We start from the raw sequence: 23,362 nt of genomic DNA on the forward strand, positions 1-23,362 counted from the left end.
AGGCCTTAAATCTAGTGGCAACTTTCGGTATGTCACCCTTTTGCCTAATTAATATGCTTTTATTTTCTCTTTGTTGACTATAAAATCTTTGCACAGTTTGGCATAGAGTTCAACCTGAATATGTCATGTTTTCCTGCATCTAAATCTGGACTGTAGACAGATATTTCTTCACTGGGGCGAGGAGGTGGGTAGGGGGTGGGTAGGGGCTCCCTGTGGTTCAGCATTTCTATTTCTTCTGTGTCGCCAGGGTCTGGAAGCATGCTCTTAAGTGTGTGTGCAGAAGACTAGACTCACTGGGGGTGCTCATCTACAGTGCAGTCTTCTGGGTCCTAGTTTTGGTCCAGGAATCTTTATTTAAACAACCACAGGTGATTCTGAGGCAAGTGGCCCAAGATCATATTTTGGGAAAAACAAGATTAGGATTGATTGTCCATTTACTGGGAAAGACCAGTATGTGCAGTTTTTGTTTACTAGTATTTTAAATTTATTTTGAATATGCTCAAATGTTCATTAGCTGCTCTCTCTAGACATTGCACATCAGGATTACAGTTTGTCAAGAGGAGGAAATGATTACCTATTCCCACGGAGTGGGAATTCAGAGGAATCCTAATAATTTGGTACAGGACATATTAAGAAAGGTGTTTTTTTTTTTTTGTTTGTTTGTTTTTTTTTTTTTTACATTCATCTTCATGGTCTTAAAATACTACATAATGGAATTATGGGGCAAATCAACCAATGCGTTTTATTTTTAAATTAGCAGAAAATACCATTTGCCCTTGGCCTGGTTTCTTCCATCTGTGTATAAGAACATCATCAATTTTGTGTCCATTTGCCCTTTTTAATTTCCTTATTACTACTTAAGTTTATTTCATTATGGTTACAGTAAATTGTGATGTATGATAAGAACGTTAGCTTTAGGGGGCGCCTGGGTGGCTCAGTCGGTTAAGCCTCCGACTTCGGCTCAGGTCATGATTTCATGGTTCGTGAGTTCAAGCCCCACATTGGACTCTGTGCTGATGGCTCAGAGCCTGGAGCCTGTTTCGGATTCTGTGTCTCCCTCTCTCTCTGCCCCTCTCCTGCTCCTGCTCTTTCTTTGTCTCTCAAAAAATAAATAAATGTTAAAAAATAAAAAGAACATTACCTTTAAAGATAGATACATTATGATGTATGTTAAGAACATTAGCTTTAAAGATAGATAAGTCCTATCCAAATATTAGCCATATAGCTAGTTGCACTATCTGGGCCTAAGCATTTGCTTTTCTGTGAACTGGAAGTAGAAATACCCACTTCATGAAGTTGCACAGCTTAGCAATGATGTATTGCAAAGAAAGCACACAGCCAAGTTTCTAGAAATTAATAAGTACTCAGTAATTCTAGCTCTTACAATTTGTTCTCATTTTGAAAAGTCATTTCTTAAAATGCAAATAATATCCTTGTGACTAATATCATTTCATAGTCAGCCACTGAAAGAGGGTCCAGAGTAAAGAGCCGCAGAGTCTCTTGAGCCATGCCTGCGTGTCTTCCCACTTCCTACCATTCCTGGATTATTTCCTTAGTCACTGCAGTGGTAGGAACATTCCCCTAGCAGTTATACAGGTTGAAGGAAATGGAACAAGTTCTATTTATTCTTCTGCTTAGGACACGGGCAAGGTCAGTGATTATGTTTATCAACATCAACAAACCACCTGCAGCGATGTGTGTGTGCCTCCTGCGCTCCAGAAAAAGTCAAACACTGACCAGTCACCTTGAATTAATCCTTTTCACTTACAAAGACAGGAGCCGTTTACTCAATGGCAAAGGCTCAATCCATGTATAGTTTGTTTGTTTGCTTGTTTTTTCATGCTCAGAGTGACACATCCGCCATTATTCTACAGTTGTTCTAAAATATAACTGCTTACTTCTGGAATCATATAAGGGAATATTTTTGGATATATCATGCATATTCTTATAATGTGTTGTAAATGCAACTTTCTATATTTTGTATGTAAGATACATCTCTATTACATAACCAAATCCATCCTAGAGTTGCTAAAACTTCTCAATTTATTGTCACTGAGTTTCATGGGCTGACTTTGGTCTGGGTGAATTTAAAATGAGAGCCTTCAGTAAGGTGTTCCTACCTGATATTTCCTAGGACCTGAATGAGGCAAGACTCTAAAGTACACCAAGCAAATTAGTTAGGATCTCTCAACTTGATGGACTTTTAAAAATGGAAGTTGGGCAATCAAATTTGCCTTCGATTATTTTGGTTCTCAGTTCTCCATCCATACATGGGATCTGAGAGTACATGAATATGCACAAATTGTTGTAAAATATTAAACTAAGCAGTGGGTCAACAGTGTTCATCACTTTTGTAAATGGGTCCTTCCGATAAGAGAAGGTTGAGAACAATTTTATATCATTCTTAAAGGGAAGGAAATGTGGTCTTTTAATTTTTATTAAACGATGTTTATTTTTTTTTTAATTTTTTTTTTTATTTATTTTTGGGACAGAGAGAGACAGAGCATGAACGGGGGAGGGGCAGAGAGAGAGGGAGACACAGAATCGGAAACAGGCTCCAGGCTCCGAGCCATCAGCCCAGAGCCTGACGCGGGGCTCGAACTCACGGACCGCGAGATCGTGACCTGGCTGAAGTCGGACGCTCAACCGACTGCGCCACCCAGGCGCCCCCGATGTTTCATTTATTAAATGAAAATTTAAGTAGCCAAGCTTAGTTGCAGTAAAGGTTAAATACCCTAGTGCATTAATCTTAGTTGGCTAAGGCAGTCTCTTTTACAAGTTTGTCAGGGGATGCCTGACTGTGTAACAATGCCTCCCTCTGGTGGTCTGACATCATAAATATTGGCTTTTTTTTTTTTTTTTTTCTTTTAAACTAGATACTCTTTTGTCTTAAGTCCGCCTTTTTCTTTCCTGCCTGCTATGATGAACTAATTGTGGGTATACTATTTTAACTCTTTCAGGTTTACATGGACTGTAAGAACAGGAGTGTGGAAATATCATTAGCCCATTGCACAGGTAAGGGAGGATTCTTGGCTGACATTGAACATGATCCTTCTGCTACTCTATCTTTACATTACTTGTGTTTTCTTGTAGCTTCCTTGATAAAAGCAATGAAGTACTGTGGAAACCCAGACTCAGAGAATCCAGTTTCTTTTGAATCAGTATCTGCCGCTTTAAGTAACATCTATTCAAATAAGGTGAGCCACGCAAGTTGGCATTCAGGAGTTATAAGAAAAATCAGAATGTAGAATCAAGGGCTTTGCATTTTTTTTATATTAACCTATTACCCCAGTAGTATAGAAAATCTATTATAATTTTTCCCTCTCAGAGCCGTCTGCTACAGCAAAGGGATGTTTCCATTCCTTACTTGGATCAGTCATGAACATTGTTTAATAATTTGGGTCTTCTAACAATATCACTGTTTAGAGGATTTGGGAATCACCTATGAAGTGCATTCTACTTGCTTGTAAAATAAATGCTTCTTCCAGGATCCATGATCCTGGGAATTTGAATCCACCTCTGTAGAATGCTAATACTTTGGACTTAGCCTTATAGCTTTTTTTCTGCTCCGATACCCTTGCCTCTCACTTCATATTGCCATCTTTGGAAATATTATTTGCAGAGTCCAGTGCTCCCATGATATGAAGTGTCAAAATTATCTCCCAAATACTGGCCTTTATGGTTAGTTTTAGAACTGTTCCCAAAGCTTTGACATCCTGCAATTTTTCATTAGCTTTGAATCATTTTGCTTTCCGTCATCCCTAGAACAGCATTCGGTGCTTCCCAGAGTCATCCCTATTATATTCAATCAGAACAGTATGTATTTGTAAAATAATAATAATAGCACAATTATTATTATTACTATTATTATACACCTAACATTTATTGAATATTCATTATATTCCAGAAATATCCTAAGAGCTTTACCTGTATGAATTCATTAGATCTGGAACGTAGATACTATTATTTTTTTTTAATGTTTTTATTTATTTTTGAGACAGAGACAGAGCTTGAGCAGGGGAGGGGCAGAGAGAGAGGGAGACACAGAATCTAAGGCAAGCTCCAGGCTCTGAGCTGTCAGCACTGAGCCTGACATGGGGCTCGAACTCACAAACTGTGAGATCATGACCTGAGCTGAAGTTGGACACCCAACTGACTGAGCCACCCAGGCGTCCTGTAGATACTATTATTTAACCTATTTTTAGAAATGAGCAAACTTAGGCCTAGGGAAGTGATACCACTTGTAAGTGGGAGAGCTGGTTTCGACGTCAGCAGTCTGACCTTGGACTTGGAGCTTTAAACCTCTGTACTCTGATGTGTGGTAGAATGTCTATCTGCTTAACTTGGCTGGGCAGCTTGCATGAGTTGCTACTTTCTTTGATTGTGGTAGCAATTTAGGAGTCGAACATGTCCTTTTTCTTCCTCTCCTATTTTAGAATTTGAGCAAACTCAGCGATCACAGTGAAGTCTGAGACCCTGTTGCTACAGTACAGCTCTTGTCTTTAGCAACTGCCCTGAAGAGGCCATACTCTGACATTTTGCACACCCTTTTTTGTTGCTGAGATCCTACAGATGACCTCTACTATAAGTACGATGTGACTTAATAACCGCATAGCCACTGGTCAAGATTCACCAGGAAATTTCCTTAATCTTTGTTAGTAAGTAGGTTATCGTATAGTTATTTTGTAAAAATTGGTATGCATTTAGTTTTTTCTGTACTGAGAGGCAAATACGAATTTATTTCCTTTGCCATGGTATTTTGTGTTGTTTTATGTCTGTTTTGTTGTAAGTTAACTTGTAAAACTGAGAAATACTTTGTCATAAGAGATTTAGAGCATTTGCAAGCCATTTGTAAAAACCCAGCATCATCTGTAACTAATACATAAAAACAACTTAGCTAATGTGCCATTTTCCCCTCCAAAAACATAAAAAGGCCATTAAACATCAGTAAGATTAAATGTTTCTTTATACAATATGATATGAAATTCACAGAGATGAAGTCAAACAAAAACAAATGACAAACTAGAATCCATTGTTTTCCATATCTTTCCATGAAAGGAAGTCTTCAGCATTATTTTCAAGATAACTCGTATCCCAGTGACCAAGTTCTCGAAATTAGTCCGTTTTACTACGAATATTGGAAATGCTTAGCCCAAATTTCTGCATTCCAACCCCAGAAAGTCTCTGTTTTACCTTAGGTTTTGTTGGAGCCAGAGCATATGGAAGTTGCATATTTTATACTTTTTCACAAATACGATTTTTAGATGAGAAAATAAATACCACCAGTAGAATAGCTTTGTCCTATTCTAATACAATTAACTGTAGTAATTTGGGACTTTCCTGTTTCAGAGATACAATCAATATAATACATTTATCTCCTTCTGTCCAGATAGATAGATAGGTAGAGAGGTCTCCATAGGATGTTTTTCTTTTGTTAGAGTAGGACTTGGATATGTGATTATCTGTAAATCTACCAAATCAGCAGGGTAATTGACAAACACCACAGGCCAGGGTGACCTGAATAAATTATCATTTTCATGCTTGTATATATATCTGCAATCACATACAATTACAGAGGTTCATATTTTTATCAGGTGATTTGATACACTTATGAAGAAACTCATTTTCGAAGATAGGTCTAGGTATATAATTATGCTTACATTTGAAAGTGTGGTAACTCTTCTTGAAATTGCCAGTGTAACAAAGAGCCAGGCACTTTAAAGTGCATTCGAAAAGTAGGGTGAAAACAAAATTTAAAGATTGGCCATTTGGGTATTTTTGTGGGCATCTGTATGAAACTTCGACTCCCTGCCAAGTGATGTAATGGTCCCTAACAAATGTGTGGTAAACGTTCACATGGCCCTTAATTTTCACATTAAATCATAGGTAGCACAATGCGTTAAAATGAAAGGGAATAATAAATGTTGTGAATCTCATAACTTACCCTACCATTTCAATTTCAGTTTTTTTGGTTGACATGAACTAAAAAGAAAAGTCTTTGTCCCAAAGGAAGCCTCAATCTTTTCATCACTAATTTGGATCAAAATGAGTGAGGCCAACCTTCATTCTCATCAAATATGGTTCCAAGAAAAAGAGGGGGTAAGAATTAGAAGGAAAATGTCCTTAGAGAAAGGAATTTCACTCTGTTTTGTCCATTTAAATTATCCCAATGGTGGATGGTGGCAGCTTTTACCATCCGAAATCCATTGGTGTTGGCATGTAAACATAAGTCAAGGAAAGTTAAGAAAAGAAAAAATATTTTTGCTGTGTCTGAATCAATATTTTGCTCTGTAGCTTTGGCCTATAATTAAATTCATGCACTGCAGGAATTTTATAATTTGTTAGGGATTATGGACCATGGATGCCCTTCAAATCATTATGGTTAATCAATGGGTGGTTTGTTCTATTTTATTGTTAAAGCTGACGCAATACTGTCTGGGCAGGTGTATTTGAATGCATTTCTATGTTTATACTAGAAGTTTAATAGATAAAACTTTAAAGCCAATAACTTGAGTGTCAAATGCTAATATTATTTTTAAAGTAAAGGAAGACCAAACCATATACCCTGTAAAGCTCTTTGTTCTAAGTCTTCTTCTGCATCCCAAGGTCGCAATGACCATTAACATGGAAGAATTCCTTGCAATTGAGTTCTGAGAGCCCAAAGTTGACTTTTAGTTTTATACACACAAGATTCTAAAATATACATATTTATTTCAAAGCAAGCGTTAACAAAGGAACTATAAAGTTATCTTGATGCTAGAATGTTTCTAGTTGTGCTAAATTATTTTTATGAGATCACCTTATTTTTATATATGATAAACTACTTCCATATTACTTATTCTGGTAAAATAAAATTCAAAAAAATTAAAACTGACCTATAAGAGTGTTAAGGACCCAATAGAGTGACATATATAAATTAAGCGTAAAATATGAAACCAGGAAAAGACCGTTAACATTACATTTATGCAAATTAAATGCCCTTAAATTTTACCATTTATCTTTCATTTTAAAGGTTATTTGCCCCCGATTATATGATTCAAGTGTTATAAGGTCTAGCTTGAACTACTTTGCAATAATTTATTTGACAGCTCTCTATTCTATAAATGCGTAATGTAATGAGGAAAGAGATCTTTCTTTTTTAATGAAAACATTAATGTGTTAATACCCTGTATGGATAATGTTTGACATTTAGTGGTTACCAAAATATATTAGTATGTTGTTGAACATACATATGCCTTAGAAATGCACGTTCTGTATTCTGTGGGAGTTTGTTGCCAGATTTCAAATGAGTTCAGTGGTGCCTTCATAATCCAAAGATTTTTAGTTAAAAATCATGTAGTCTAATATGCTGCACTTATTTTTCTATATTTTTCAATGCATTTAATCATCTCTTTTATAATTCTTTGTACTAACTCAGCATGTAACAACCAATTTACATGGAAATAAATTGAAATATGATAACTATTACGCTTGACTGGATCTGTGTCCATTATTTCCAAGTATTTACTCTCCTGCAAAGCAAATAATACATATTGCTTTCTTAGACTGACCACCGTGTGTTGAAAATTCCTGGAAGTATCTATTGTTCTTGGTAATTTGTTCTTATAAAATATCAACGTAGGATTGTAAGATATTATGCTTTAATTTATGGACTGCTAATAAGGGTACTTTTTGCTGCAAGACAACATTTGCACGATCCTCTTTGACCAGGTTTACATCTTTTATGTTCTAATTTTAATGTGTATATGTATATGTTAATTTTTAAATTTGTTTGGGTTCTTCCTTTATATGCTGTTGTTTGTCTTTCCTGAGTTTCTGGTGTTTTATACTATTTCTAGTATTCTAGCACTCCAAGTTCAGTATTCTTTAGCATTTTATTTTATTTTTTTTATCTTTTTTCAAGTTGATTTATTTATTTTGAGAGAGAGAGCGAGAACAGGAGGGGCAGAGAGAGAGGGAGAGATACAGAGAATCCTAAGCAGGCTTCACAGGGTCCGTGCAGAGTCCGAAATGGGGCTTGAACCCACGAACTGAGGGACGATGACCAGAGCCAAAATCAGGAGTCAGAAGCTTTAACCAACTGAGCCATTCTAGTGCTCCTAGTATCCCTTAGCATTTTGAAGGTTACGGCTCCAAAGACAAGAAGAGAAGGCATGCTTCTAGGTATTGAAGACACAGCAGTGAATTAAACAACAAAGAAATCCCTGTCCTCATGGAACTTACATTCTAACAAGGGAAAACAGGAAGTAAATGGATAAACTTAAAATACACTTATCGTAAGTTTGATGATAATATGTGCTAATAATTAGAATGCACAAAGGAAAGAGGATAGGAAGTATAGCAGAAAGTGGGTGCTGTGTCCTTAGGGTGGCAGGAACAGTGACTAATGGGAGTGTCTTAGTCCTGCCGGGCTTAACATATAGGCGTTTATCTCTTAAATTTCTGTAGGTTGAGAAGATAAGGATCAAGGTGCCAGTTTCTTTTTGAGAACTCTTTTATTGGCTTGTAAATGGCCACTTTCTTGCTCACAAGGTGGAGAGAGAGCATGCTCTCTGGTATCTTTTTTTTATAAGGACAGTAATCCTATAAGCTTAGGACCTCACCTTTATGCTTTATGACCTCATTTAACTGTTATTACCTCCTTATAGTCCCTATCTCCAAATACCATATCTCACACTGGGGGCTAGGGCTTTAACATACAAATTTTGGGGAGGGGACACAATTCCTACCATAGCAGGAAGTTACATATTTCTTGTACATTTAAAATTTTCCTTTTTTATGTCTGAGAAACAGCTTTGTAGAATTTTGTGTTTAATATAATGTAATGTTTTTGCATCAAAAACATGATAATCATGAGCAAAGAATTCCAGTACTAGAGACAGTAGGTCAGGATAGACATTACTAACAATATTTGGCCACTTAGATAAGGTTCTGAGTGAAGTGGTCAGAAATGGGTTTGCAATGTACCAGTGGCTATTCAGAAGTTGAGCCATATAGTTTGATGATGGATCCTAATGACTAGCCATCTAGTTATAGAAGACAGAATTGAATTACTTAATTTTCCTTTAGCTATCGTATTGCTTTAAAGAAAATTCAGAGACATGCGTGATCCTACCAGTTGTCACAGAGACTGGCACAGAGCAGTTCAGATGCTAACTTCAGTGAGAGGGCTCCATTTTGGTTTTTTCTTTTTTTTTGTTTTGGTTTTTGTTGCTGTTGTTGGTTTTTTTTTTTTTTTTTTAAGAAGGAAAGGATGCTAGGTTACTACAAACTAGCTAAGTGCTCTGAAATGATCTCCATCAGAGAAGTCCTTATATACAAATCCTTACTTTGTATTGATTTAGCAACAGGAAGGTCATTTTGTTCAAATGTGTCTCCGTGTGGTTCTAAATTATAAAAGATCACTCTCTCTATTAAGTATAGGAAGCTTGGTAGTATTAGTTTTCCTATTTGGAGCCTCTGGTTCTTATGGCCACATTTATAAACTGGCTAATTAATAATTCCAGTAAGAATATATACCTACTAATTGATACGGTAAAAAAAAGATGCTTCAATAAAAAAGAAATAAAAATAAAACTAGAGTTCTATCATTATTTCCTTTGCTTCTAGCTTTTTTTTTCCTTCTTGGTTTTGAAGTAATTTCTGCCTTTGTGAGGATAGAAAAGTAAGGAAAGAGAGAGCCTCTTTGAGACTATAATGTGTTTTCCAGATCAACTTCCATATTTAAGACCCCTGTGTCTACACTTCCTTACACTTTGATTTATATCCTACAGGGTTCCCAAGCTTCCCTATTTTCTTAAATTTGTAGTAAGCGACTTATTGTTTAAATAAAGGTGCCTTTACTTAGGCTAACAAAGCCTGAGAGAGTGCAGGCAAGGGAGGGCAGGGAAAATAATGCCCAGGCAGTAGATAGGTTTGGAGGAGAAAGAAAAATGGAGGGTGAGGGCAAGTTTGCCAGGTAGTGTGTATACGAGGAAGAGGTTGGCTGACATGATTAATCCTATGGTGGGTAGGATTTCAGGAGTATCTTGATGTCTCCTGAATCCAGTTATTTGCTTCACCTGTCTTTCACGGGGTCTGAAGTTCTTATCATAAGTCATCCATTATAGTAATAAGAAAGGAAAGATACATGTAAGCCATTGCCATGCGTTGTGCTAGCCTTAAGAAGGACCAGTTCATCTAATCAGCTTATTAGACTTTGTCATAATTTTGATGAGGAAGGCTGGTTAGAAATTATTTGGAGCCCAGGGTGCCGCTGAGGGCAAGGTTGGGAGTGGGGGTGTGGTGTTAGGATGCAGGCTGGTGTGGTAAGGGGGACCAAACAGTGATGTTGGGGGCTAAGCGATATGCCCCCAGCATTCTTGGATGACCAGGGCCCTCCTTGTCCCTCACCCCGAAGACACACACACAGTGGAAGTGGGGTTCATGAAGCCAAACAATTCTTTCCACATAGCAGATTTTCCTGGGGCTTGGACCTATGCCTTTTGCTTTGGCTCTGGAATTAAAATTTGAGAATAGCATCGCGACTGCCAAAAACAGGATTGACATACAATTCCTGTCTTGTGTAAACCTTTTCTTTTCTTCAGTTGCCTCTCTCCATACTGCCAATGAAAATACTGAAGTAGTAAGGGTCTCACTCCACAGGGTAGAGTTTTAATCAATTAAAACCAATCAGATGATGGTTCCAGCTTTCTCTTAAACCTTAGTTGAAATGTGATCCAGAATCGCCATGAGTATTGGCTAAATATGCAGATTCAAGCACATTTATTCAAGACCTAGGGAGTCAGAGTTTCTTTGAGGTGGGCTTGGAAGTAAGGATTTTTAACAATCATCTGCTTTAGTTTTGCAACCTACAGTTTGGAATTACAGTCACAAAGGCTATCCTGAGTCTGCTAGTTGAAAGACACCCTGTGCTCTGTTAGGCACGTACATGTTCATCACTTGCTCTGTTTGGGCTTGTGCATTGGTCGGTATGTATACCCGGTGGATCTATGTTGCTGTTCCTAAGCAACCGGGACTGGGCGTATAGTTAGGTCACGTGGCAGAGGACCATGTCAAAGTCACCACAGCTTTTGATCAATATGAGTTTGTCAGAGTCAGAAAGTATCTGAAACGTGCGATCCCTATTCATATATTCCTGGGTGAATTTCCTAAGACCGGAAGTTTGTGTTTAATATCCTTCATCAAGAAAAATGTTTGTCTCCTTCCCGTTTCACAAATTTATACCGTATTTGACAGATTCTGATGCAGTCATGTGAGAAAATGGCCCCATCCTCCAGGTTGCTCCTCACGCATAGCCATTAGAAACATATTGTAAAAGAGGGAGAGAGAGAGAGAGAGAGAGAGAGAGATTTCCCTTCTAGCCTCAGGCTCCATGGGTAATTATTTTCTTTCAACACCTTCATTGAAATTCCCTGTGTAAGGCTACCAGAGTGAATTATAGCTAAACCTTTTATTCTGCACATACGGAACTGGGATAAAAAGACGGTGCCAGCAATATTACTCAGCTACTTTCAGTTCAGGGATTGAGGCTGATGTAAACCATCATAACTAGAGAGAAAATAATATTCAATTATGAATCACTGCCAGATGGGTGAATGTATGTCTTCGGGTTTCATTTTTCTGGAAGGCGCTTACTGTAGTACATTCCTCATCTACTTTTTAAGTCATTCTCTTTCTATGGGCAATAGATTTAATTGCCCTACATATTCTGAAGATCGAAAATTAATAAGCTATGTATTTGGACTCCATCTCACAATAAAAAAAAAAAAAGGAAATCAGAAATTGTGCTAAAGTAAATGTTACGTAACAAGATTCTGTAACCCAGGTCCCGGTGGATCTGTGAGGAGGGGGTCCCACCGCACGATGTCTCACTTGCCCAGGGCCAACCGTCCAAGTTGATGCCAGTGTGAGGGAAAGAGAAGGTGAAATGAAACAGGACGTAATAATTGTTAGAAAAAGTGCTTGCAGTCTGGGTAAAACCGAAGGGGTATCTAATGTGTGTGGTCTTGACATCCTGGACCCCAACCCTTGCGGTATACACAGACCACCAGATTGTTGGGTAATCCAAAGAAGGTAGCTGAAAGGTGATCACATTTCTGCAGATTGGTGTCTCGGATAATTTCCACTCTCTAGCCCGAGGTGGGGCTTAGAGCTCCCTGTCAATGCTTTCACTTCTCTGTGCTCAGGGATTCTGCCATCCCTGTTTTCCAGCATTTTCAACTCTCACTACAACCTTAATCTCCCTTCTAAATCCCATTCCTATGGATCTTCCAGAGGTAACCATGCCTCCACCTTTAGCAACCATTATGCATTTTCTCCATCAATTTCCTACTGAGCCTGGCCACCTAAAGATACACACACCAAACACTTATATACTTGTATTGTTTGAACATCACCGGATGGATTTTCTTTTAGTCAATATTAAATCTGTCATATGGAGTTTTTCTCCTCCCCACCTTGCTATGTTCATTTCTTTTCTTTTTTTTAATCAAAACTTTCACTTTGCTTTTCCACCTTGTTCTATTGATTAATCCCTCTTTCCAGTGTCTTCAACCTCTTTTATTTGATTGCATGTAACCCTAGTCTATAAAGAAATCCTTGTTGTCTTATTTCCTTTCCTCAAAAACAAAAACAAAAACAAAAACAAAAACAAAAACAAAAAACAAAAAACAGTCCTCACTTGGCCAGGCTTCCTTTTCTGCCTTTTCTTACTGCTCAGCTTCCGCATCCCTGAATAATCTCCACTCCAATTTGTTGAAACGGTAGTCGACATTTGCTGCCTCGACTTGCTCATCTCTTGCATCTGCAATCTGACTTGTTTTCCCCATCACACTTTTAGAGGATTCTGGAAAAAAAATCCTTATTCACTTCCAAATTCCCAAACTTAGTGGCTACTTTTCAATCCTCCTCTTACTGATTTTCTTTGCTTTTCATACTCAACCACTGTGTCCTTCTTAAAATCCTAATTATAATCTTACCCTTTATGAGCACCTATTTTGTGGTCATTCTCTAGAGACGAGATGGCTACCCTTACCCGAAATTTGGTTCAAGCCTGATGATGCCACACAGGCACCAAGAGGATTTTAAAAAAGTTTATTTACTTAATAATCAGCTTTCTGGGGAGAACAGGGCAGGCCTCCCAAGCTGGTCAAAGATGATTTGAGAGATCAAGGGAAGGAGACCAGTCTGAGATTTTTGTGGTGGTTAGGGGGTGTGGCTAGGGAAAAGGTTGAACTTCCCACAACAAAGGAGGAAGCACCAGGCTTTCTTATCAGCTTGCCCAGATGTGGGGCAAAAGGGAGGGAGTGAGATGTAAGGCTTAAAAGCTGTCAGCAGTAGTCAGACATCAAAAACAGATTTAGATCCTTTATTGCAATTCATCCAGTGTACATTAGATGCCCACTTGTTTTTTCCTCTAATATTTACTAAATATTTTTAGTAATATTTTACTAAATTGTTCATTTATATGCTTTTAAAAGCTTTGGCTATGTAGGAATTATTATTGTATTCTTGCCCCATCAACTGTTATAGTTAATATGTGTTTGTTGAAGGGATGAATAAAACGGTCAATCTATCAACACTAAAACTATATGAAGATATTAAAAACCTAAGAATCAACTAAAGAAAAGAAGTTGGCATCTATCTTTAGAAGACCCAAGGCCAGGCTGCACAAGGTCAGTGACTTGACGTAAATCTGGAAACGTAAATAGAACTTTCCTCATGAGAAAGTTGCTGTCTCTGTTGAACAATTTAAACTTGCCAGTTTTTAATCACAACTACACTTGCACTTTCCTAACCTGACCTCCTAGAGAACTAATCCCTACTTTCAGGTGGAGTCAGTAGGTATCTCTAAGGTGCCATCTGGTCGGGGGCGGGGGTGGGGGGTAAGGGTGGGGGAATCAGAACCTTCAATTCCCAATACCTTGCCAATTTGTGACAGTTCTCAATATGTCTACTGATACAACTTTCTGTTCTAGGAAAGCACTAATTTCATGTCTTCAGTAAAAATACTATACAGTATCCCCCCCCCCCCCCCCGCCTTATCAATGGGAGATATGTCCCAACATCCCCAGCGGATTCCTGGAACCACGGATAACACCAAATCCTATAGATTTTGGTTTTTTCCTATGCATACATACCTATAATAAAGTTTAATTGAAGAAGTAGGCACAGTAAGAGATTAACAACAACTACTAATAAAATAGAACAATTATAACAATACATTGTAATGAAGATTATTTGAATGTGGCCTCTCTCTCAAAATACCTTATTGTATGTACTCACCCTTCTTGGGATGACACGAAATGATAAAATGCCTACCTGATAATATGCAGAGAAGTGAACAACGGCGGCATCGTGATGTGGTGTTTGCTACTCTTGACCTTCTGAAGGAGGAGGTTCTGCTTCCGGACAGCGTTTGACTACTGGTAACTGAAACCGGGGAAAGTGAAACTGCAGATGAAGGGGGACTACTGTAATATAAAAAGAAGAAATCAACTCTTAACTCACTATTACAATTTACTATATTTCATGACCTATGAAAACCCCTGACCTGGGCAAATAGAACTTACAGGGCAGTAGATTTTGGACCAATAGAAAGATGACCTTTTGAGCAGTCTACGAGAAAGTTTCTGTGCTATGTTAATTATCCATTTCGTCTTCTTTTTTTCTTTAATTTTTTTTTAATGTTTGTTTATTTTTGAGACAGAGACAGAGCATGAATGGGGGAGGGGCAGAGAGAGAGGGAGACACAGAATCGGAAGCAGGCTCCAGGCTCTGAGCTGTCAGCACAGAGCCCAACTCAGGGCTCGAACTCACAGACCGTGAGATCATGACCTGAGCCGAAGTCGGACACTCAACCGACTGAGCCACCCAGGTGCCCCAGTATCCATTTCTTCTTAACAAATTACTCCCCAAAAGGTTGAGTTATCATTTCTCACAATGGCGTGAGTGGCTGGACTCTGCTGGTCTCCCCTGGGCTCACTATATTGCTGCACTCAGCCGGTGAGCGAGCTGGGGGCTGGGCTCACCTGGGATGTACCCAGTGAGTGGGCTTCCTCACCCAAGCGGTCTGCACTTGTGCTTCTCATCAGCCTAGTGGTGTCAGGATCCTAAGAGAAGGAAAGCAGCAGGCGCAAGCCCTCCGGAAGCCTTGACTCAAGAGCTCGAAACACATAACTTCCACAACTCCAGTCCGGTTTCAAGCAAAAGGAGAAATGCACTCCGTCCGTGGATGGGAGGAACACCAAAACCACTGTGTGAAAGGGAGGTGAATAATGCCATGGCCATCAAACAGTATACCAGAGTCCACCTCTGCTGAGGTTATTCACGTTATTATTCACGTTCTGGCAACATGAAAAATATGCTCACTCTCCTCCAGGGACCCCAAAGGCTCACACCAATTATGACACCTGGCTTAAAGTCCGGGACCTCGCGACCAGGGTCTAGTTCGTTGTGGGGGAAGCTCCTTAGAGGCAGCTTCCTTTGATTCTGAAAGATGTGAACTAGAAGCACGAGTGATCGTCCAGCTACACACTCAACATAAAATGGTAAGACGGGGGCAGAGTAATCACAGTAGACACCTGTGCTCAAAAAACAGTAAGAATGGAGCACGGAGCACACCCAGCACTTGGGTCTTGGTTCCCAATGCCATCATCCAGTAGAGGGAACCAGGGCTCCTTGGAGAAACGGGCAGATTCTCCATTAGACAATCCCATTAGGGCCGGAGCAGTGCCACCATAAGAAAAACACCAGAAAAGCCCCAAATTGAGGGTCAAAGACCTCTAATTTGACTTTAAAATACCTTCTAAACAGACCTCAAAACCATCAAGGTTCTCAAATGCAAAGAAAGATGAAGATACCGTCACAGCAGAGGAAGCTAAGGAGACGTGTTGGCGAAATGTGTTGTGGTATCCTGCAGAGTTTCCCGACACAGAGCCTTAGGACAGTAGGGAAATGAGGACACGAGGGGACAAGCAGTGGAACTTGAATAAACTGTAGACTTTAATTAATGGCAACGCACCAATATGGTTCCTTAGCTGAGACAAATGCTTCATGGTTTTGTAAAATGTTAACAGTCTGGGAAACATGCATGAGGAGTACATGGGAACTCTCTGTATTATCTTTGCAGCTTTCCAGTAAATATGAAGACTACTCCAAAATTAACAATATATATATTTAAATGAAAAGTAAAGAAGGGGAAGCATGTAGTGGTCAGGATTTTGCCGTGATTCTGAAAAGCAGTTGGGCACCCATCACCAGTGTTCCTTCACGCGGACAAGGCTTGTTCCTTGATCAGGGTCTGGTGCTGCAGCCTGGGAGTGGCTCCTGAATCCGTTGGTCTCAGATCTTGGTTCCACCCCCTGGCCTTTTTTCTGTTCTCCTTTTTGATCAGAGGTAGCTGGTGTTTGCAGCTGAGTACTTGTCTCAGCTTCTTTTTCATGGAAGGTTGAAGGTCCAGAGGCCTTTTTTATTGTTATTTAAATTTTCTTAACCAGGTCTGTTCCTTTGGTCCAAAGAGCCAATGTTTGCATCAGTACCATTCTCTTAAAATTTTCGTGAATCTTAGTAGGATTGATGTCATACCCCAAAGGTGACATCCATAATTTGGGGAGGGAGGAGGGGAACAGATCCCTATAACTCTGAGCATATAAAAGTGCTGTGGGACAACACACTTTCAAATTTCAAACAACATTGTGACTGACTATAAGTCTATTAGCTACCAGTTGAAGTCTTTCTGAGATCTTAAAGGGTTTTATAACTATAGACTCAAATACATCTTTATGCAAAGGCCATTTCTCACAATGAATCTTCTATGGGTTGGAAATGGGAATCAGTTTTATATTTCAACCCAGCAATCCCTAGTTCTCCTACATTTCCTCTAAATTCTGCTTTCAAACTGAGAAATTTTGTCTTTGTTCATCTCTCTCTTCACCTGATCCGATGCAGCTAAAAACAAAAACCCAAACAGAAAAACCAAATGACATGTTTAACAATGCCTGACACTCTCCTTAGCCAGACCCATAAATGCATTTCCTAATATTTCAAGTTGCTGGGCAGTAATGCCTCAGTTGTTCTGTCTGCATATAACTGAGTTGTCTTTTTACCAGTCTCTAGCCATGCTTCCTCACTGATCTTCCAGCTATACCACTAGTAAGCTACTTTCTGGGCCCCCTTTCCCCTCTTTCCTCTACACCTGCTGACTCTCACTCCCCGATACGTGACCTAAACAATTAATTGCCTCTGCCCTATCTCATAAACTTCTTAGCAAAATTCTTTGGCCAGGATATCTGCATTGTATCCCACTCCCTTCCCTGACAAGGAATGAAAAGGCACATCAAAGAAAAACAAGTAATAATAATAAGAATAATACCCTAACTTAAGCCACTGTTAAAGGGCAATAAAACTTGTCCAGAGGGGTGCCTAGGTGGCTCAGTGGGTTAAGCATCTGACTTCGGCTCAGATCATGATCTTGCGTTCATGAGTTCAAGCCCTGCGTCAGGCTCTGTGCAAACCCGTCCAGAGAGTATTCCCTCATTCACCTTAATCTTCTCCAAGAGGAGGGAAAATAGACATTGAAAATGTCTGAACTGATTGAAAACACAAAGAATCTGGTGTATCCCTAGGTTATAAGGCAAACCCTAAGGGATTCATTTTATAAAACAGTGTCTAAAATGTGTAAATATGAAGTATAAATAAATGATCACTTATTGATGACCTGCTATGGCAGCATTGTTTTAAAGACAAGTATTATATAATGTAATGCTTAAAGCAACTCTGTAAGGTAGAAAGTCTTATTCAGAGTTTATCTTTTTACACAGTGGTTAGGATGTCCAAAAAGCTGAACATTCATCTTTAAACATTTCAGGAAGATCCACATTTTCTCTGTATTTACGTCTATGTGTATCTATTCATTCTAAGGGCAAAATTAGCTGGACTTCTGCATGATTTTGCTTTAGTTTGCACTTTTCCCCCTCCCATATAATTGGTTTATATCTGAGACCAATTTCAAAAAGTCATGGAGTCACAGAGCTTGAAATCGGTAGTTTTTGAAGCATAATGTACCAATTCAGAGATAAACTTCTTGGACTATTAGGGGAGATAAGAGTGTATTTAAGGTCTTTCCTCCTGCTCATTTTCCCCATAGTGGTGAAATAAAGATGAGATTAGGAAGAAAAAAAAAAGGAAATAATATAATATTGTGGTGCAGCAACGTGTTTGTGGAAACTTTGTGATATTTCCTAGCATAGAAATCTGCTCAGGGCCCATGAGATGGGTGATGCTGTGTCGCCAAACAAATATTTAGAAGCCAAGGTACAAGTAGTCTACAGGTTTCTTTAAGTTTCCCAAATCTCCCAAAGCTCAATGACTAGAAGGAAGATGATTTACCATAAGGACATGACCAAAAAGTGAAAAAGAAATGATGTCATGGGAAACAAGAGCTAGTAATCACACTTACCTAGTTTTATTTTTGATGGGAGAAACCGTCTCAGTCGGCTTGAAGCACCATAACAAAATACCATTGTTTGGGGGGTTTAAACAAGAGGAATTTATTTCTCAGACTTCTGGAGACTGGAAGTTCAAGATCAAAGTGCTAGCAGGGTCAGTGTCTTTTGATAGCTCTCTCCTTGCACTACTGATGACTTCTTTCTTGTGATGTCTTCATACGACCTTTCCTCAGTGAATGAAGGTGGTGAGAGTGAGGGGGAAGCAAGCTTTCCTCTGTTTCTCCTCATGAAGGCACTAATCCCATCCTGAGGGCTCCACCCTATGACTTCATCAAAACCTAATGACCTCCTAAAGGTCCTGCCTTCAGGTATCACCACATTGGAGGTTAGAGCCTCAACATGTGAGTTTGGGGGAGACATAATTCAGTCCATAGCAGAAACTACAGCTTCCTTTTTCCCTTTCTCCTTTCTTTTCCTTCGTTCCTTCATTCGTTCCTTCCTTCCCTCCTTCCTTCCCTCCTTCACCATGGATCATAGTAGCTGGAAGTTAGTTAGAAGCTCCAGTGAAATAGAATGATCATTCCTTTTGGGTTCCAACCAAGTCCCCACCTGACAAAGCCTGTGGCTTTAATCCACCCGCAGGTGTTAGAACAGGGTGAGGTTTTTGTTCCCTAGGCTTGTACACAACTCGAGCTACAGATCTGGTGGAAACGTTCCACCTTTTCCTTGCCTGATGTGCTTGACCGCAAGTTGCTGAAGAGCTCGGAGGCCGAGTGTAGCTGATGGACGCCTGAGAGCAGCAGCGCTAAAGCAGCACTGAAAAGGTGGCTGTTGGTCAAGATTGTGGAAGAGACTTCAAAATAAAAAACCACAAAACAATTCTAAAGGTCTATAGCAAATGGATACTCCAAGTCTGTGAGAGCTGTCAGATGGGCAAGTCATGGTTAAAGGCATGGTCTGAAGTCCTATAGAATTGGTTTTCGATCTTACCCAGGCATTTACTCTCTGTGAGGCCCATGGTGTATTGTCCTCAGTAAGCGAACAGGAAGGCCACTCATTAAGTGAAAGAATTAATTCAAGGCATTTAGCACATTTTGTCATCCAATGAATGTTTATTGAGCACCTGCCTGTAAGCCAAACTGTTGACCGTGTGCTGGGTAGAGATCAGTGAGTGAATAAGAAGAAGCTGGAAGCTGACTTTGTGGTGTTGTACTCTAGTAAGGAGGAGACAAAAGTCGGGCAAGTCAACATGCAAATAAATACTTGCAAATCAAGAAAGTGCCCTGAAGAGCTGATACGGCAAGGCACCACTATGGTAGAGAATAACACAGCCAGGAAAAAAGAGGGTAGAGGCAGGATTGGGGGAGACACTTGGGAACTCACTCAGGCTAAGGCACTCCAGGAAGGATTCTTAGAGGAGACAATTTTTAACTAGGACATATGGGAGGAGAGGATGACATCCAAACATAAAGCAAGGTTAGGGTGAGGGAAGCAGACCCCCGGAGGATCCCAAAAGGGGAAAACTCAGGCACAAAATCTTAGCAAGAGGAAAGAGCTCGAGGGTCAACTGGCTGAGAGAACAACAGGGTAGCCCCAGGGTGATGGTGGTGATGGGGAATGGCGTGAGCCTGAGAACAAAGGCTGGCAGCAGGGAAGCGTTTACAAATGCTTTTGGTTTTCATTCTTGAGGTTTTTATGAGGGAAAAAGAAGACAATGTATTAAAAACATCTAGTCTACTGCTTGAGACATACTAGGTGCTCAACCAACAGAATTTACTGTTGTTTTTGTTATGTTTAGTGGTACAAGTAGCTTTGCTATTTTCTGAGAAACAGATCACACTTCGAGTGCCTCCTTTTGATATGGCTCTTCTGTATCTTTGTTTCTGTCACAATCTCTGGTTCTTCCTTGCAGCTTTTCATCCTTACCTTCAGGCCAACCGTAAGCTGTCCCTGCCCTCTAGATATTCCATACATATTTGGTAACCCCTTTGGAATATTCTTCAATATATTTGCATCATTTACTGCAAAGATTTTGTTTGGTTTGTTTGCTAAAATATTTTTTTAAAGATAAATGACTAGGGGCGCCTGGGTGGCTCAGTCCGTTGAGCCAGGTCATGATCTCGCGGTTCACAAGTTTGAGACCCATGTCAGGCTCTGTGCTGACAGCTCAGAGCCTGGAGCCTGCTTCAGATTCGGTGTCTCCCTCTCTCTCTGCCCCTCCCCTGCTCGTACTTTGTCTCTCAAAAATAAATAAACACAAAAAAAGAGAGCAATGACTAAACAAAATAATTGAAAGCACAGGTTAGTTTGATCAACTACCGTCCATTTGGTATTGAGAGGAATAATCATTCCTGTAACAATCTGGAAAAAAAAAGGAAGTCCTGCACTCCATGGGGTTCAAGAACCCTCCTCCTCCCCAAAAATGTGCTTGTCCCTCTCCAGCCATAGAGAGGGCTTGTTACTCTCTCCAAACTATCATGAATGATTGATTTGAGACTCTGGGTCCTTCAGAGCTTCTCCCAAACGAACAAAAGACAGTCCTGCTCAGAGTCTCGGTGGCTGTTAGTCAGCCCTTTAATGTGATTCTAATGGTTTGTGTGTGTGTGTGAGAATTCACAGTAAATTCATTATGAAAACCCATTTACCACAGGGTTGACACCAGCAAAAGCCTGAGGCAGCTCAGGGAATTGTGGGACACGACATCTGTTTCAGTGAACATAACTCAGACATTCCACATCCGTGCTCGCTCATTGGTGTTTAATAGCTTCTCGCACAGCCCTTTCTCTCCTCAGGACATACACATTCAGACACAGAAAACCATAAAGGCCAAATGTCTTCTTTAATCCTCCGAGGCTTAGCTAGCTAAAAGGAAACTGTCAAGAGCCATAGCAACCAGCTATGTGGAAAGAAAGAATAATAATAATTATTAATAATAACAGTCATTGGCAACAAAAAGAAAAAAAGAAGCGAGTTTGCTGATTTAATTCATGTAAGATTCTACCTTTCTCTATTTTGCTGTTTTTGTGTCAGATTTTTATGCATATTCAAAATAGAATGTATAATTTGATCATACCTACTTTGTTATGATTTACTGTTAATAACTTTGCTGAAGTGTAAATGGCCTCACATGCTAATTGGGTGTGCTTCCTGTGACATATGCAAACTGACTTAGAAACTAACATATGCTGTTATTACTCATAATAGATCAGCTTTGTCTGAAATATTTGTGCCCAAAATTACCATTTGGCATGTCTTCAAATTCAAATCCACCTTCTGCCCTGAGATGAAATTCAAGGATTTGTTTTCTGCTTTTTTTTTTTAATATATTTTGGATAGGCTGCTTTCACTGCTACAATAAGGAGTGTTCGGTGTTTACATTATAATGACTATTTATGGGGGTTTAATATGTTGCTTGTTGCAAATTGCATCCGACGGAAAGTTGGCAAGATGGCACAGAGATGTGGGACCACATTCAACTATATTTAACATCGTATCAGGCGGTTGATCTTTTGAAAATCTATGGTGTTAAATGATATTTTGCATAATCTTACATAGTCTTTCCATCTTTTGCTTTGTAGAAGTTAAAAATGGTGCTGAGTCTTACAGTAACTTTACAGGAAAAAAATGTGTTTTCTTGTGGCCAACAGTTTACTAAGGTACGAAACAGGAACAATGAAAAGCCCTAAAAATCAATCTACTTGTGTTGGAGCTATTAATGTTTTGCAGATTGTTACTGGATTTTTATATTTTTGTACCTGTTATTATGCGCTCTGAGACTGAGTAGGAGGATAGAGGCAGAAACAGATCTGTAAGAAACATGTGTAGATGTTGCAGAGAAACCCAGTGACCGGAGTGAAATGGTTAGTTTGTATCACAAATAGCATTTTATTTTATTTTATCTTTTTAAATGTTTATTTATTTTTGAGAGAGAGAGAGAGAGAGAGAGAGAAAGAGAAAGCGCACAAGCGGGGGAGGAGGCCATCTGGTCCTCAGAGAGAGAGACAGGGACAGAGGATCCGAAGCAGGCTGCGTGCTGACAGCAGCGAACATGATGTGGGGCTCAAACCCACGAACCGTGAGATCAGGACCTGAGCAGAGGTCAGGTGTTCAACCGACTGAGCCACCCAGGAGCCCAACAAACAGCATTTTATATACTTCTGCACCAGTTTGAAATGTTGCACTCAATTGTAGAGGCTAATTAGCTAGACAATTCTGGATAGGTGGGAATGGAGGAAGTAGGTTCCTTATTATTTCACAATATTAATTTGTAAAAAGGTAAAATGTCTTAGATTCTCAAGGCAGTTAAGATCATTGAATCAGAATCAGATGATGTAAACAATAGTATCTCCAGTTAATGCTTAACTTCAAGGAAAGACTGTGGTTTCTTGAAAACAGCATTGTTAGGGAAGCAGTTCATTTGAGCCCTGATTATTTATCCCTGCATGTCCTTGGATATAAACTGCAAGGTGTATCAATCCCCTGATACTGAGCAGTCTTCATAGTCAGCCACATGAGCCACTAAGCTGGTGCGGATGACCACATCATGACCTCCGTATAACTGCTCATGCTCTAGTGGAGGGGACTGGCTTGTTTGCGGCTTGCTCAGGAATTGCTGGTCCCTTGGTTCTGGGTTCCTCAGCTGCAGTACAATCCACTGCATGTGTAGCCTCCATCTGGGCCCATGGTGTCACCCGTGGGGCTTGGAGACCTGGAATCGGGCATCACTATGCTGATGCTCCTGCTGTGTGCTGTGCTGTGAGTAACACGCTGTCTCGTCTACATTTGGCATGTAAGGGATGGTCTCAGATTTATTCCCTCCCTTCTTGTCTAATTAGGCTAGGATTCTTCCCTGTCAGATATAAAGATCCTCCAAAAATTTGTTTTGATTCTAATCATTTAAAAATTTTATATTG

General features: G+C 39.6%; 1 protein-coding gene and 1 long non-coding RNA gene across 5 annotated transcripts in view; one reads left to right on the forward strand and one right to left on the reverse strand.

The window, feature by feature from the left end:
• Window positions 1-4,643, forward strand: part of SLC26A7 (solute carrier family 26 member 7) — a 116,700-nt gene extending 112,057 nt beyond the window's left edge. For all 3 annotated transcript variants that reach the window (XM_047841992.1, XM_047841993.1, XM_047841994.1), the window contains 3 exons: window positions 2,961-3,015; window positions 3,094-3,197; window positions 4,437-4,643. In XM_047841992.1, coding sequence (XP_047697948.1) covers window positions 2,961-3,015; window positions 3,094-3,197; window positions 4,437-4,472 — 195 coding nt within the window. In that variant the 3' untranslated portion in view covers window positions 4,473-4,643. The remainder of the gene's footprint in view (window positions 1-2,960; window positions 3,016-3,093; window positions 3,198-4,436) is intronic.
• Window positions 1-23,362, reverse strand: part of LOC125156242 (uncharacterized) — a 131,784-nt gene that overhangs the window by 44,966 nt on the left and 63,456 nt on the right. For both annotated transcript variants that reach the window (XR_007148504.1, XR_007148505.1), the window contains exon 3: window positions 14,323-14,474. This is a non-coding gene — a long non-coding RNA (uncharacterized LOC125156242). The remainder of the gene's footprint in view (window positions 1-14,322; window positions 14,475-23,362) is intronic.

Source organism: Prionailurus viverrinus, chromosome F2 (assembly GCF_022837055.1).
Source record: "Prionailurus viverrinus isolate Anna chromosome F2, UM_Priviv_1.0, whole genome shotgun sequence".
NCBI lineage: Eukaryota > Metazoa > Chordata > Mammalia > Carnivora > Felidae > Prionailurus > Prionailurus viverrinus.